Source organism: Pseudophryne corroboree, chromosome 1 (assembly GCF_028390025.1).
Source record: "Pseudophryne corroboree isolate aPseCor3 chromosome 1, aPseCor3.hap2, whole genome shotgun sequence".
NCBI classification, from domain to species: domain Eukaryota; kingdom Metazoa; phylum Chordata; class Amphibia; order Anura; family Myobatrachidae; genus Pseudophryne; species Pseudophryne corroboree.
The window spans coordinates 1189491589-1189509371 of record NC_086444.1 but is presented as its reverse complement, the minus strand read 5'-3'; the positions used below and the strand labels follow the sequence as shown (position 1 = coordinate 1189509371).

At 49.3% G+C, this 17783-nt stretch overlaps 1 protein-coding gene across 1 annotated transcript in view; it reads left to right on the top strand.

Moving 5' to 3' along the window:
* The window catches only part of LOC135051245 (vomeronasal type-2 receptor 26-like), a 77821-nt gene that overhangs the window by 41839 nt on the left and 18199 nt on the right, over window positions 1-17783 (top strand). The window contains exon 8 of the mRNA XM_063957335.1: window positions 15648-15771. Coding sequence (XP_063813405.1) covers window positions 15648-15771 — 124 coding nt within the window. The remainder of the gene's footprint in view (window positions 1-15647; window positions 15772-17783) is intronic.

Sequence of the window (17783 nt, the reverse complement as noted above, 5' to 3'; positions counted from 1 at the left end):
GTAGCAGCATCTCGCAAACGCCAACTCTTTCCTAGGCAGGCTACGCTTTGTATCACCGCTTTCCAGAATACGCACACAGCTGAAAACCTCTTACGGCAACTGAGGAAGATCATCGCGGAATGGCTTACCCCAATTGGACTCTCCTGTGGATTTGTGGCATCGGACAACGCCAGCAATATTGTGTGTGCATTAAATATGGGCAAATTCCAGCACGTCCCATGTTTTGCACATACCTTGAATTTGGTGGTGCAGAATTTTTTAAAAAACGACAGGGGCGTGCAAGAGATGCTGTCGGTGGCCAGAAAAATTGCGGGACACTTTCGGCGTACAGGCACCACGTACAGAAGACTGGAGCACCACCAAAAACTACTGAACCTGCCCTGCCATCATCTGAAGCAAGAAGTGGTAACGAGGTGGAATTCAACCCTCTATATGCTTCAGAGGTTGGAGGAGCAGCAAAAGGCCATTCAAGCCTATACAATTGAGCACGATATAGGAGATGGAATGCACCTGTCTCAAGTGCAGTGGAGAATGATTTCAACGTTGTGCAAGGTTCTGATGCCCTTTGAACTTGCCACACGTGAAGTCAGTTCAGACACTGCCAGCCTGAGTCAGGTCATTCCCCTCATCAGGCTTTTGCAGAAGAAGCTGGAGGCATTGAAGAAGGAGCTAACACGGAGCGATTCCGCTAGGCATGTGGGACTTGTGGATGCAGCCCTTAATTCGCTTAACAAGGATTCACGGGTGGTCAATCTGTTGAAATCAGAGCACTACATTTTGGCCACCGTGCTCGATCCTAGATTTAAAGCCTACCTTGGATCTCTCTTTCCGGCAGACACAGGTCTGCTGGGGTTGAAAGACCTGCTGGTGACAAAATTGTCAAGTCAAGCGGAACGCGACCTGTCAACATCTCCTCCTTCACATTCTCCCGCAACTGGGGGTGCGAGGAAAAGGCTCAGAATTCCGAGCCCACCCGCTGGCGGTGATGCAGGGCAGTCTGGAGCGACTGCTGATGCTGACATCTGGTCCGGACTGAAGGACCTGACAACGATTACGGACATGTCGTCTACTGTCACTGCATATGATTCTCTCAACATTGATAGAATGGTGGAGGATTATATGAGTGACCGCATCCAAGTAGGCACGTCACACAGTCCGTACTTATACTGGCAGGAAAAAGAGGCAATTTGGAGGCCCTTGCACAAACTGGCTTTATTCTACCTAAGTTGCCCTCCCACAAGTGTGTACTCCGAAAGAGTGTTTAGTGCCGCCGCTCACCTTGTCAGCAATCGGCGTACGAGGTTACATCCAGAAAATGTGGAGAAGATGATGTTCATTAAAATGAATTATAATCAATTCCTCCGCGGAGACATTGACCAGCAGCAATTGCCTCCACAAAGTACACAGGGAGCTGAGATGGTGGATTCCAGTGGGGACGAATTGATAATCTGTGAGGAGGGGGATGTACACGGTGATATATCGGAGGGTGAAGATGAGGTGGACATCTTGCCTCTGTAGAGCCAGTTTGTGCAAGGAGAGATTAATTGCTTCTTTTTTGGGGGGGGTCCAAACCAACCCGTCATATCAGTCACAGTCGTGTGGCAGACCCTGTCACTGAAATGATGGGTTGGTTAAAGTGTGCATGTCCTGTTTTGTTTATACAACATAAGGGTGGGTGGGAGGGCCCAAGGATAATTCCATCTTGCACCTCTTTTTTCTTTTCTTTTTCTTTGCATCATGTGCTGATTGGGGAGGGTTTTTTGGAAGGGACATCCTGCGTGACACTGCAGTGCCACTCCTAGATGGGCCCGGTGTTTGTGTCGGCCACTAGGGTCGCTAATCTTACTCACACAGCTACCTCATTGCGCCTCTTTTTTTCTTTGCGTCATGTGCTGTTTGGGGAGGGTTTTTTGGAAGGGACATCCTGCGTGACACTGCAGTGCCACTCCTAGATGTGCCCGGTGTTTGTGTCGGCCACTAGGGTCGCTAATCTTACTCACACAGTCAGCTACCTCATTGCGCCTCTTTTTTTCTTTGCGTCATGTGCTGTTTGGGGAGGGTTTTTTGGAAGGGCCATCCTGCGTGACACTGCAGTGCCACTCCTAGATGGGCCCGGTGTTTGTGTCGGCCACTAGGGTCGCTTATCTTACTCACACAGCGACCTCGGTGCAAATTTTAGGACTAAAAATAATATTGTGAGGTGTGATGTGTTCAGAATAGGCTGAAAATGAGTGTAAATTATGTTTTTTGAGGTTAATAATACTTTGGGATCAAAATTACCCCCAAATTCTATGATTTAAGCTGTTTTTTAGGGTTTTTTTAAAAAAACACCCGAATCCAAAACACACCCGAATCCGACAAAAAAAATTCGGTGAGGTTTTGCCAAAACGCGGTCGAACCCAAAACACGGCCGCGGAACCGAACCCAAAACCAAAACACAAAACCCGAAAAATTTCCGGCGCTCATCTCTAACACAAACACACACACATATAGAATACAAACGGTGTGCACACTTACACTCACTGAAGCCTGCCCTGAGGAAAGGGGTGAGGATGCCGCAGGACATATTGCTGCTGGGAGGGAGCCAGGGGCACAGTTCACCATTCTGACGTTATTCTACACGAATTCTCATATTAACGCCGCTATCTCTGCTCCGCCCCGTGAATTGCGGCACACGGCCACGAGGGGGCGGGGCTCCGAATGCCGGCCGTAGGACCATGGCCATTGAAAAAAACACTTTGGACCACCCCCGACCCTTCCCGACCCAAACGCCCCCCCCCAACCCCGCGCCGCACGCACACAAAGCAGCGGGAAGGAGAAAGACTCCCGGCTGCCGGGGAGGGAGGATTCCGCACTGCCAGCGGGCGTGCAATGTCTCGCTCGCGACTGTGCGTGCGGCTCCCTCCTCACGGGCAGCACGGGTCAGGTACTGATACAGGCAGCAATCTCTAGCCTCCGCTGCTGCCAGGAGAGCTGCTGCTGGCGGTGGAGGCTGGAGATTGCTGCCTGTATCAGAGCGGGACAGAGCAGCTTTGGTAGGGGGGCCCCTTATGACGGGGGGCCCGGGGTACTGACCCCCTGCCCCCCCCCCCTTAATCCGGCTATGCCTAATACACTATTGGCTTACATTGAGCCTGTCTTTTATCTGACCATGCTTTGGCTTGGTGCGAGCTCCATTTATCTAGTATCAGAGGTCCATTCAAACAGTGGAGATTCACCTATCAACTTTCCCATTCTCTCCACTTTAGGAATAGACTGGAGCAGTGGCAGCTCCAGAGGTGGGGCTGCAGCTCAGTCCAAAATTCAGATAGGGGCACCACACCAACTGCCACCCCAAATGCTGCCAAACATCACTGACCGGGACTCAGTGGCAGTTGGTATGGCTCCCCTGGCCTATTTGAATTTTGGGTTGTCTTGTAACCCCACATCTGGAGCTGATATTTTACTGGAGGCTGCATGGTAGGAGTATCAGCTCAATAATGTAGCTCACACAGAGTCCAACCCTCCACTTTTCTGGTAAACTGCCAAACTGGTTCTCTGGGGAGAAATTTTGTCTTAATTTATCTAGGTGCAGATAATAATAATTATTTATTATTAGTTAGAACTCCAACAATCCTTAACCTTAGCTCTTAAGGCTTTTAAATCAAATCATAATATGACTACCAAACACCATTACCAAAGAGCCAACATTTACTTTAATGAATTCCTGCATAAAATGGGGGAATGCTACTTATTTAACACTAATTACTGTTTCCACAAGTTCTGTAACAAAACAGGATGATTGTTTTCCATTTTAATTCAAGGAACTCAACACCCGATGGTAGTTCCCCCTCTCTGTAACCCCTCACGTCTAGTGCTCAAATTTCTGATGTTATGCATTTTTTTCTTTGCATCTTTATATACACAAAGTCTACTATTCATCCAGCACACAGGTCACCCCCACAGATATCTAGAATTTCCCCTACCTTACTGTACCTGACATACCAATATTAACTCCTACTTGTTCCTTTCATTCATCATAATGGGATAATTTGTCTTATCCTCAACTTACAGAAACCTTTTCTCAAATGTTGATGGAACCTGTATCTCTACAGGAAGTTACCCAGTATATAGAGACTTTGAAATCAGGCAAAGCCACAGACTTTGAAACCAGGCAAAGCCCCAAATCCTGGTGGTTTTAGCAGTGATTTTTACAAGATTCATAAACCTCACACGTCAGATGCATTCACGCGCCACTCAAGCACACTTATGTTATAAAATAAAGACACAACAACTGTAATTGGCGTGAAAGGGGTCAGCTTTTATTTTCTGACTGAGAGGAAGGCCTATTAAATACTAAAACTAAAATGCAGACTTCCCTCTCTAACTAAGGTGGCGGGGAGAAGAACGGTTAAACATGATAAACGTAACATGGGTGATCAACATTATAATACAGAAAAACAAACAATAAAAAACATATGTGTGAGGGAGCCTTCTGCCCCAGATGTTCTGGGATCGGCCTCCTGCCTCCATCCTGTCAGCAGCCTATATGCATGACAGGCCAGCCCCTACCCACAATTCAGCCAATCAGCCTCCCGGACCTTCTCTCTACGTTCCTCCCAACACAAAACGTTAACCCCTTCCAAGCCAAAGTGATGCATTGAGAGGCGCTCCGCAAGCCCAGACGGTGCTTTTACGCTGCTCGGTCACATTATGTTCCCTACGCAGTCTTAAACCTCACACGTCAGATGCATCCACGCGCCACTCAAGCACACTTATCTTATAAAATAAAGACACAACAACTGTAATTGGCGTGAAAGGGGTCAGCTTTTATTTTCTGACTGAGAGGAAGGCCTATTAAATACTAAAACTAAAATGCAGACTTCCCTCTCTAACTAAGGTGGCGGGGAGAAGAACGGTTAAACATGATAAACGTAACATGGGTGATCAACATTATAATACAGAAAAACAAACAATAAAAAACATATGTGTGAGGGAGCCTTCTGCCCCAGATGTTCCGGGATCGGCCTCCTGCCTCCATCCCAGACATCGAAAATCAAAAAATCCAAGGACAGGGGTCGACCTTCTGCCACTACCCCTGCCCACCAACAGTTGCAGGGACGGAGGTACGCTCCGCCCCTACGTGGTAAAAATTGGGCCACCGCCCCTGCCATCCACATATGTTTATGCCAGTTATATGGACCCACTTGGTAAAGTGATGCCCGTAAACTAATTATAAAACTATAACATTTACCTAAAAGTACACCCAAACTTACTAACCTTGAACTCATAATTAAAATTAAGTAACCATTCAGAAACCGGCCAACTACCAGGTTACCAACCTGCCACCGAAACCGAACTCCAAATAGACTAACTAAAGGGACCTAAAAAGCAGAACAAAACTAACTAAAGAGATCTAAAAAGCAGAACACGAACTAACGCAACAAAACCCAAAACCAAAAGAGAAAAACCATCTAAAGGGACCTAAGAACGTGAATAATGTCCTCCAAGAAGATCAGCATGCCAGCCGGCGACAAATGCACCCCGTCAGACCAGTACTGTGTCGGATCACGGAAGGAGATACCACCGTGCGGCACGACCATCCCGCCATTCTGGAGGACAGCACGACCGACAACCGAATTGATCTGCCTCCGAACTAGGTCAATCGCCCCGGGGTTAAAGGCTCCACGCCAAGACTGCCGAGGGACGATGTCTTACCAGAGGATCAGGCAAAACGGCCAGTCAGCCATAAGTTCCAACAGCTGACGTCTGATCTCGAGGCGAATGTCGAGCCCAGTGCGGCGCACCAGATCATTGCCACCCAGATACAAGACCACAAACAGCGGGTACCCAAATCGGCCAACTGCCGCCCGAAGCCAGTCCCGCAGGCCGTCCCAGTGGCCTACCAGCGCACAGCCTGCTGCTCCGGAAACCGGGTTGTGTCGCAGGCCAGAGCCAATACGGACAGCCAGTAGATGTATGAATGGCCGACAAATCATATAAAGTGCGGATCTAACCGCCGTCCTGCAAAAGAAGGGTGTGACGAAGGTTAATCCACAAAATAAAGATAGTATGTGTAGTAAATGGGCAACCTAACTACGTCCCTAATGGGGGGGGGTTTGGATGATGGGTCGCCCAATTTGACTTGAGGCAAAAGCACAAAACTTTGTTAGCTGGCAAAAGCCGTAATTAAAACTAACAATAAAACAAAAATTCCTCAAGGCCCCCGCAATCGCAAAGTGCAACTGCGATGAGCAGCTAGTCCTCAAAGGGGCGCACTTGGAGGAAAAGGCCCGATATAGCTTCTGACTGCACCAGACCTCCACCTACCCAGTGCCCGGACTTCGAATTCGGACAAATCCGCCGCAGCGGCTGCTGAAGCAGCGCCGATGTGGAAAGAGTGAGTCCAATAGTCGGCCGGAGATAGACCCAGGTACAAAAGACAACGTCCTAAAACCGACCGGAATTGATATCTGGTCAACGGGGAACCGTCACGATGGACGAGCCACCCGGTGGGCGTTGGAGGCTGAAGGGACGAACAAGCCTGGGCCGCGGCAACTGGACAAATGCCCCGCGCACGAGCCTGACCCATTTGAACCCACTGCCCCCTGCCGACTACATCAGTCTTGGAGCGCTGAATCCGACACCACAAACCGTCGGAGCATACAACGACATTGGTCGCCAGCATGGGCGAGGCAGAAGTCCGAGAGACGGACACCAGCTCACCCACCCTGAACGCACCGTGGAAGGCCATTGTAAAGGCCACCATGAAGAGGCAAACCTCGTATCCCCGTATCCTCGTATCGTGAGCGCTGAATCCTACACCCCAAACCGTCGGGGCGTACGTCGACGGCTGTTATTGACTGAAAGGAAGGCCTATTAAATCTAAACTTGGATGAAAAAACTCCCTCTCTAACTAAGGGACGGTTGAAAGATTTATCACACATAGCAGAAAGCAGTCAGCACATGAAAATAAAATATCTCAAAATTATAATTGAAATAATAACCTAAATGTTGGAGGGCCTTCTGCCCCGATGTTCTGGGATCGGCCTTCTGCCACCATCCCTGAGGGCCTGCTGCCCAGATGTTCAGGGATCGGCCTTCTGCCACCATCCCAGACATCCCGAATACAATGCAACTATGGGCCATTTGCCTTGTGAGGGGTTTTACCACTATGGCCCCTCTCCAGAAGGTAGCGACTCCACCGCTCCCAAGCGGCCAGATAAGCCGCGAAAGTTGCAGGAGCCAAAGACCTGTGGGCTAAATCCTCCAATCCGCACACAGAAGCAGGACAGAAGTCCCCTTGGATTAGAGCTGCAGGAGCCAACTGCCTAAACCACTGCCAGTCGCCGCGAGAAAGGGTATCATCAATTTCGTTGCGCTCGGCCGGGACATGCTTGGCTCGCAACGTAATGTTGTTCATCCAGCATAGCAAGACTATCTGTGCGAAGACCCACAGTCCAGCAAGGATGTGGACTCCTGCCTAATGATGGCAAAAACCACGCCCAAATTGTCGCACCAGAAGACCACCTGTTTGTTAAGCAGGGCATAGCGCCTGAGCTCCAATGCGCCCAGTATGGGAAAAATTTCCAGCAACAGCAAGAATCGCAAGCACCAGAGGCGTCCGTGAAAAGCTCCAGGGAGGTGGTGAAATGAATTAGAAATCCGTCCCAAATACGTAGATCCCTCGAGTGCTAAACTAAGAAAATGATGCGGGCGTCTAATCCCAACTGTCGCCCGTTCCAATTTCCTACAGAAAAACCTTACCCATGGGGATAACCTTGCAAGCAAAAAGAAACAGGCCCAAGAAGGATTGAGTCTGTAGTAGAGTTAGCTTGCCCGCGGCGAGCCCATAGAGAATACCATCGTGAAGACGCAACACCTTGTCCCCAAGGAGCCTACAGAGACCACCGACCGTATCCATCTGAATCCCGAGGTAAACAAGGAGGCGGAGGCACCCTGCCAATGCCCTCTGCAGCAAGACGATTCAGCGAACAGAGCCAGGTGAGCCGATCAAAAGAAAATCGTCCAAGTAGTGCCAAATACCCCGCTCGCCCATCGCCTGCTGCAGACCCCAGCGGAGGAAAGAACTGCACCTTATGAAGTATGCGCAAGAGAGAGAAAAACCCACAGGGAGGCAGTGATCAATGTAGTAGCCATCATCCAGTTGAAAACCCATAAATCGAAAGGCGAAAGGGTGCAGCGGGAGGAGCGAAACGCTGACTCGATGTCCAATTCACACATCACCGCCCCCGGACCAAACGACCGAATGGCGTCTATGGCCGAATCAAACTTTCAGATAGGTAAACGACCCTACCTGATAATAGGGATAGCCTCATTAACCGATGACCCGAGAGGACAGGAAGGATGGAGGAGACGAAATTCGCCCGCGGACTTCTTGGGCACTATGCCTACGGGGGACAAGACCAAATCTGGTAAGGGGGGGGGGCGGAAAAAGCCTATCATCCTGCCCAACGACACTGCAGCCGCAACCTTCTGCCGGAGCACGGCCGGAAACTCCCTGCCAGTCCAGCAAGGGGAAACCAGATGCGAAACCCGAGTGCAAGAATAGGGCGTCCACCGGCCGCGGGTACCGTCGCAGCCAGGGTATGAGCGCCCGTAGTCTAATTGGGGTGGGGGCTGTGGCCAGCACCTGGGGCCGCGGGAGCGCGGCTCTGCGGGCCATAATTACCCCCGTGCCCTGGACTGGGGCAGTCCTGGATCCCGTGGTCTCTGCCACAGCGGATGCAGGAGTGACGAAAACGACACCGCCGCCCCAAACCGCATTGGGAAGGATTGAAAGTGAAGCATTAACCATGCCCCGTGTGCAATGAACCCCCTCGAAAGCCGGCAGAATGAGAGGCAGGTCGTTGAACCCATCGTCCAGCTGAACCCTGCGGCAGCTCCGAGCACAATTCCACATCCTTTTAACCGAAGTTATAGATCTGCCGCCCATGCTGTTTGCGCCGGAAGTCCTCATAGTAACGTCGCCAAGTATGGTACAGCACGTGTATAAGGAACTGATGGCGCATGATGTTTATGTGTTCGTCCGGGCGCGTCTCTGAGTAACACGCCGCAAAGATCAACATGCACCTAACTCAAGTCGGGTAGGAGCGCAAAGCGTCCTCGCTGCCCCGGCCCTTTTGCTTAGCCGAAAGCAAGGCTATACGAGCATCGCTAGTAAGAGCAAAAATATAGACAGATTGGCCCTAACGGATCCGGTCTCGGACCTGGGGCCGGAGACCACGGTGCACTGCCATGTTGGCGCAGTGAACGGTGTCCGACTCCACTGACACTTGCGAGGCGGAAGAGGGTGAATGCTGTCGCTCGCGGCGTTTGCGATGCTTGACGCTGTGCAAACCGTCGGAGGAGGAGGACACACCCTCCGAGGACGTGGAGGCAAGGGAAGAGTCCATGCGCCTGCGCCTATCGCGCTTGCCGGTAACCTTACGCGCACTGCTGCCGCTGCTAGAAGAGCGGGGCTGAGTACTAGATCCCCCCCACTACGGGGGGTAACTGCGCTCCCCTTGGACCAGTCAGGGTCCGATGAAGACTCACCAGTACGAGGGGGAACTCCGTCCATCCCAGCAGCCGCCGTACGACTTGTAGATGCGCCGACTGACTCCATTCCTGGCCCAACGTCCGTGGCTGGGGAAACAAAAGAGATAATGTTCCCCTGTTCCCCCATCTGACCCGCAGCCACCGGGAGTGGGGCAGGCGGGGCGACCGTCGCGCCAGAGGACAGGAGCGGGGCAAGAGATTGCGCAATGCTATCCGCCAAAGAAGCGGTGGCCCGTCCCGGTCTCCCGGGTACGGAGGATAACAAGGGAGACACGACAGCGGCACAAATGGCGGACAAGATGGTGGCGTCCACCAAGGGTGCAGCCGCCACGGCAGGTGCTCTAAGATCAGACCCCGCACGCGAGTCGCGCGCCCCACGGGAGGTACAACGGCACATCCGCTCTGCTGTGCTACCCCCCGGCCGAACCGCCTGCGCCGCGACCTCCTCCTATCCCGAGCAGTAGCCCCCAGGAGAAGAAGCCGGAGAGTCGCCAGAACTAGAAAGAGGCAGCTCAACGTCGGACTGAGGGCTGTCCACTGCAGCGACGGAAGCAGACATCTGGACGCAGGGAGGGACAGATCGCTCGCCTCCTGCTGTCGCACGCCGCCCCCGTATGAGACCGGTAGGGGCTGCACAGTCACGGCTGGCGGCAGTACGAAGCGGCCCACGAGCCGACCCGGGAGGGGCTGGCACCACGGGTCCAACAACGGCAGGAGAATCCAGGTGGCCCGTCCCACCGCGGGTGGACGCGGCACACCCCAGGCCGACAGTCCCAGCAATGTCCACCGGCGGCAGCAGCCCATCCGCAGCCGCATAGCAAGTGTGTCACCCCACCCTGCCACAGGAGGGTGCCTGCCGGTGAGCATGTACCTGGGGAGCAGGAACAGGCCTCATATGGGCCCCCCTATTCACCGTGTGAGAAGTGGCAAGCGCGCGCTGCCCAGACCCCTGGCATCTGGCAGCCGTGCGATCCCCCCTCCCTCCCGATGGGAGTGTGTCCCCCCTCCCTACTGTGTTTGTAACTTTTAGAGGCTGCCCCCCGGACGGGAGATTGCCGCCGATGCGCAGGGCGGGAGATCGGTCCCGGCCCCACGTGGCTAGACTGGCCGCCAGCAGCCCCGAGCGGCGGATCCAGGGACGGCAGGACACCGTCCCTGGCAGGCCGCCTCAGGCGGCAGCGCCCCCCCGGTGCTCCGTCCAGCGCCGCAGCCAGCGGCTGTGACGGAGACGATGACTGAGGCCTCAGGGAAGCGCGGGCGGGTGGCCGAGCACGGCTGTGCACAGCCGCATTCTCCTGTACAGCGGGCGCAGCAGGTCTACCCCATGCCGGCCGGACAACAGCAGAGTCCATGAGCCGTGCGGGGAGCCCTACGCTGCGCCTAGGTCTCGACATGAGGAGAAAAGGAGGGGGGGGGAGGGGAGCTGCAAAATGACAAAGACAGGAATAGGGTAGGAGAAGGTAGGATAAAGAAAAAAGCAGAGAGAGGTTAGAAGGGAGAATATAGGGAGAAAAAGGAATAAAGAGCTAGGAAAAAGGAAAGGGTTATAGGAATTTAAGTAGATTACAAAATGATTACTTAGCAGTTCCACGAGAAGAGCTGAAAAGAGGCAGGAAGTACCATGTCAGCAGCCTATATGCATGACAGGCCAGCCCCTATCCACAATCCAGCCAATCAGCCTCCCAGACCTTGGGGGTCATTCCGAGTTGTTCGCTCGCAAGCTGCTTTTAGCAGCTTTGCACACGCTAAGCCGCCGCCTACTGGGAGTGAATCTTAGCTTATCAAAATTGCGAACGAAAGATTAGCAGAATTGCGAATAGACACTTCTTAGCAGTTTCTGAGTAGCTCCACACTTACTCGGCATCTGCGATCAGTTCAGTGCTTGTCGTTCCTGGTTTGACGTCACAAACACACCCAGCGTTCGCCCAGACACTCCTCCGTTTCTCCAGCCACTCCCGCGTTTTTCCCAGAAACGGTAGCGTTTTTTCACACACTCCCATAAAACGGCCTGTTTCCGCCCAGAAACACCCACTTCCTGTCAATCACATTCCGATCACCAGAACGAAGAAAAAACATCGTAATGCCGTGAGTAAAATTCCTAACTGCATAGCAAATTTACTTGGCGCAGTCGCACTGCGGACATTGCGCATGCGCATTAGCGACCATTCGCTCCGTTGCGAGAAAAAAATAACGAGCGAACAACTCGGAATGACCCCCCTTCTCTCTACGTTCCTCCCACCACAAAACGTTAACCCCTTCCAAGCCAAGGTGATGCATTGAGAGGCGCTCCGCAAGCCCAGACGGTGCGTTTACTCTGCTCGGTCACATTATGTTCCCTACGCAGTCTTTCTGTTAGGATTGGCTTTGACTCCATTCTTTCTTGTGACAAACTCCCCCCTTTTATTTTAACTCTGCAGTGATCAAGGTCCTCCACTAACCTGACAGAGATGTATCCCTAGCTGGTTCTTATAGGCCTATTTCTTTGCTAAATATAGATTATAAACTAAAAATATTAGCAAACAGATTGAAAGAGGCACTTTCACATACAGTATGATCTATAACACAGGTTCTCAAACTCGGTCCTCAGGACCCCACACAGTGCATGTTTTGCAGGTCTCCTCACAGAATCGCAAGTGAAATAATTAGCTCCACCTGTGGACCTTTTAAAATGTGTCAGTTAGTAATTAATACACCTGTGCACCTGCTGGGTTACCTGCAAAACATGCACTGTGTGGGGTCCTGAGGACCGAGTTTGAGAACCCCTGATCTATAATGACCAGACAGACTTTATATTGTATTGACACTCAGTGGTTACTGCACATGGGCCCTCATTCTGAGTTGATCGCTCGCTAGCTACTTTTAACAGCCGTGCAAACGCATAGTCGCTGCCCACGGGGGAGTGTATTTTTGCTTTGCAAGTGTGCGAACGCCTGTGCAGCTGAGCTGTACAAAAACATTTTGTGTAGAACAAGACTATCCCTGTAGTTACTTATCCTGTGCGATGAATCCAGCGACGGAGGTGCCGGAATTGATGTCAGACACCCGCCCTGCAAACGCCTGGACACGCCTGTGTTTCCCCAAACACTCCCAGAAAACAGTCAGTTGACACCCATAAACGCCCTCTTCCTGTCAATCTCCTTGCGATCGGCTGTGCGAATGGATTCTTCACTAGAACCATTGCACAGCAACGATGCTCTTTGCACCTGCATGACGCACGTGCGCATTGCAGTGCATACGCATGCGCAGTTTTGCCATTTTTTTCCTGATCGTTGCGCTGCGAAAATCGGCAGCGAGCGGTCAACTTGGAATGACCCCCATAGGGTATTATCTGTCATTACCACATACCAGGGTTTCCCCACCCTCAAGCCTTCTGTCATATTAACTCTTGATGACGAAAAGACTTTTGCCCTTATCTCATTGTCACATTTATTTCAGTAAAGTTTTGAATTTCCTGACAAGTTTATAATACAGGTAAACTTCTTTACTCTGATTCTTAGTCACAAATTTCATGTAATGGTTAACTGTCCTCTCCCATTCAGATACAGAAAAGAATAAGGCTGGGGTGCCACTTATCACCACTCCTATTTGCCATAGCAATAAAACCGTTAGTCAATGCCCTTAGGTCCATGTTGAATTGACGGTAATCATATTTGCAGATGACATTCTGATTTTGCTAACAGATCCAGCATCATCTACCCCTGTGGTTATGGGCCTTATACTGTAAATTCCTTTGGAACCACATCTGGCTACAAGATCACCGCTGAAAAATCGGACATACTTCCTCTTCGTGGCTCTTCATCTTATTTTAGTTCCCCTCCAATTTTCTTATTTTTTAAACAGGTATCCTCGCATTTTAAATAGTGTAAAAATAAATTCTGATCTTCTGAACTTGACACCAGTCATCTCAAAAATAGTTACCATGTTAGATAACTTGATGTCCCTACTCTTCTCCTTGCTTGGATTCGTTGCTGAAATAAAGCACATTATATTCCCGAAGATTTTCTATGTCATGCAGATTCTCTCCATTCACCTCTCCAAAAAAAGATGAATGTGAATTTATTCATACTATGACACATTTCTTATGGCAATACAAAAAACCTAAGATAGCTAGGACTAAGATACTGTCCACAAGAAGTAAAGGTGGATTAGGTGTACCTTATTTACATTCTTATTCCCTAGCCACTATTTTTAGGTACAGATGGAGCCACTCTAATCGTGGCTCTATCTGCGACTAAGTGCGCCCGGCAAGGCGGACTCCTGGGCACAAATGGGGCTTACCTCCAAAGTTTTTGATCCTGGCGGTGTTATTTACCAATTTTCCATGATGCAAGAGCGTTTCCTCCTTCCTCACCATCGTTTTTTTATGTATCTCCAGATGCGTCATCACCTTTCCTCCCTTCCACCAGCATTCCATACCTCAAATTCTGAAGATATAATTTGTTCCATATTGTCTTTTATACATTCACGGTAAAAAAAAACCTAAATATTTTCAGTATACCGAAATTAGTTGATTCCTCTCCTCACAAATCCTGGGATTCATTTCTTGCCAAATGGCAGATTGACATACCAGATTTGTCCAGTATGTCTGATTTACTGAAACACTTTGTACACTCTCTAAAAATATTGCAATCTATTTGCAGTAAGTACATATCCGCATTATACTGTACATAGAGCATATACTGTATTTGCCCTTGCCAACGCAGGCACATTTCCACTGGAGGCTGGCAATTGTTTAAATGTCACTTACTGTATCTAATGCCACCTTCATCCACTGCTGTTGGGAATGCAGTAAAATCAGAAAATTTTGGCATTGGGCCTAATTCAGATCTGATTGCAGCAGCAAATTTGATAACAGTAGGGCAAAAACATGTGCACTGCAGGGGGGGGGGGGGGTCAGATATAACGTGCAGAGAGAGTTAGATTTGGGTGGGGTGTGTTCAATCTGAAATCTAAATTGCAGTATAAAAATAAAGCAATCAGTATTTACCCTGCACATAAAAAAAACAACCCACCCAAACTTGGGAAGAAATCTAGGGGTCTATTCATGAAGCTATAAAAACAGTGGAGAAGCAAGTCCATGGAGAAGTTGCCGATGGCAACCAATAAGCTGCTCCGTACAATTGTATAGTACGTAAATTATAAATGTTACTTCAATGCTGATTGGTTGCCATGGGCAACTGCTCCACTGGCTCACTTCTCCACACATTTCACTGCTTCATGAATAGACCCCTAGTTTTTTAATATGTTTTATTTTATTTACTAACTGAACTCCACTATGTTAGGTGCACAGAGCACTTTGTTTGGGGCTGGCTTACCCTATGGGGAGCATGCATTAGATTTGCAAGACTAATCTCCCAAAATAATGCAGTATTATTATGAACAGCCTAGGTTGAATTATAGCAGTTGCACCTACCTGTTTACCACCAAGCATGGTGGCATAGAGTAGTGGAAGAAATGATGGTGTATGATGTGCTGTGGCAACCCCTGCTAAGGCTGATAGCCCTACAGCTGTTTTTGCTCTTAGGGGAGAATTTTTTTCTCTTAATTTACTTTTCTTACGACCAAGCAACTGAAGCAGAATTACCTCCTGAGTGTCAAATCGGCAGCTCCTTCCCCTCAACATTGCACATGTAGGATGAGTTAAAATCATATGTACAGAACTCAAGTTGTGCCTGCCCACAGCCCCCCCACCATCTTGCCTCTTTAAATGCATACACATGTCAACCTTAATACAGATCAAGACATTAATCATTTTACTGGGCATCCACATTTACAAAAAAAACCAAAAACATTTTGTACTTCCATGATGGACTTGAGGCCAACTCTATATGGCCTAACGGCCTTCTAGGTTATATTATTTTACACCGATATACCATACTTTTTACAAAAGGTAAAAAATTTATTTTTATAAAAACAGAGAGCAGCAAATCATTTTCACTTACAGGTGGAGATGTATCAAGCCTCAGATGTTCTTTCTCAAAATTGGCCAAACAAATTTTCCATAACAACATTTGCTATCCAATAAATTCTTACTTGCTAGTGTTCCACAAAGGCTCAGCTAAACTTCCTTAACCACAACTGTTGTGTTTTTCTCTTTTTTTTTAAAGATGCCAAGAGGTCAATGTTCTGAAAAGTGTCATGATGGTTTCAGAAAAGCTCCAGGTGATGGCTACCATGCATGCTGCTATAACTGTGTGCCATGTTCAGAAGGAGAAATATCCAATAAATCTGGTACAGTATATACTGTAAATACTATTTTGCTATTTCCTTGCAAGTACAAGCAATGGGCCCACTACTAGGAGTTTAAAATTACCAAAAATTAATAGGTGGCGTGATTATTAGAGATGTGCACCGGAAATTTTTCGGGTTTTGTGTTATGGTTTTGGATTTGGTTCCGCGGCCGTGTTTTGGATTTGGACGCGTTTTGGCAAAACCTCCCTTAAAAATTTTTGTCGGATTCGGGTGTGTTTTGGATTCGGGTGTTTTTTTTCAAAAACCCCTCAAAAACCGCTTAAATCATAGAATTTGGGGGTCATTTTGATCCCATAGGATTATTAACCTCAATAACAATAATTTCCACTCATTTCCAGTCTATTCTGAACACCTCACAATATTATTTTTAGTCCTAAAATTTGTACCGAGGTCGCTGGATAACTAAACTAAGCGACCCAAGTGGCCGGCACAAACACCTGGCCCATCTAGGAGTGTCACTGCAGTGTCAGACAGGATGGCACTTAAAAAAATTGGCCCCAAACATCACATGATGCAAAGATAAATTAAAGAAAAAAGAGGTGCAAGATGGAATTGTCCTTGGGCCCTCCCACCCTCCCTTATGTTGTATAAACAGGACATGCACACTTTAACAAACCCATCATTTCAGCGACAGGGTCTGCCACACGACTGTGGCTGAAATGACTGGTTGGTTTGGGCCCCCACCAAAAAAGAAGCAATCAATCTCTCCTTGCACAAACTGGCTCTACAGAGGCAAGATGTCCACCTCCTCCTCATCGTCCGATTCCTCACCACTTTCACTGTGTACATCCCCCTCCTCACAGATTATTAATTCGTCCCCACTGGAATCCACCATCTCAGATCCCTGTGTACTTTCTGGAGGCAATTGCTGGTGAATGTCTCCACGGAGGAATTGATTATAATTCATTTTGATGAACATCATCTTCTCTACATTTTCTGGAAGTAACCTCGTACGCCGATCGCTGACAAGGTGACCGACTGCACTAAACACTCTTTCAGAGTACACACTGGAGGGGGGGCAACTTAGGTAAAATAAAGCCAGTTTGTGCAAGGGCCTCCAAATTGCCTCTTTTTCCTGCCAGTATACGTACGGACTGTCTGACGTGCCTACTTGGATGCGGTCACTCATATAATCCTCCACCATTCTTTCAATGGTGACAGAATCATATGCAGTGACAGTAGACGACATGTCAGTAATCGTTGGCAGGTCCTTCAGTCCGGACCAGATGTCAGCACTCACTCCAGACTGCCCTGCATCACCTTCAGTGGGTGGGCTCGGAATTCTTAGCCTTTTCCTCGCAGCCCCAGTTGCGGGAGAATGTGAAGGAGGAGCTGTTGATGAGTCACGTTCCGCTTGACTTGACAAGTGTCTCACCAGCAGGTCTTTGAACCTCTGCAGACTTGTGTCTGCCGGAAAGAGAGATACAACATAGGTTTTAAATCTAGGATCGAGCACGGTGGCCAAAATGTAGTGCTCTGATTTCAACAGATTGACCACCCGTGAATCCTGGTTAAGCGAAAAAAGGGCTCCATCCAAAAGTCCCACATGCCTAGCGGAATCGCTCCGTTTTAGCTCCTCCTTCAATCTCTCCAGCTTCTTCTGCAAAAGGCTGATGAGGGTAATGACCTGACTCAGGCTGGCAGTGTCTGAACTGACTTCACATGTGGCAAGTTCAAAGGGTTGCAGAACCTTGCACAACGTTGAAATCATTCTCCACTGCACTTGAGTCAGGTGCATTCCCCCTCCTTTGCCTATATCATAGGTACCTGTATAGGCTTGAATGGCCTTTTGCTGCTCCTCCATCCTCTGAAGCATATAGAGGGTTGAATTCCACCTTGTTACCACCTCTTGCTTCAGCTGATGGCGGGGCAGGTTCAGGAATGTTTGCTGGTGCTCCAGTCTTCGGCACGCGGTGGCTGAATGCCGAAAGTGGCCCGCAATTCTTCGGGGCACCGACTGCATCTCTTGCACGCCCCTGTTGTTTTTTAAA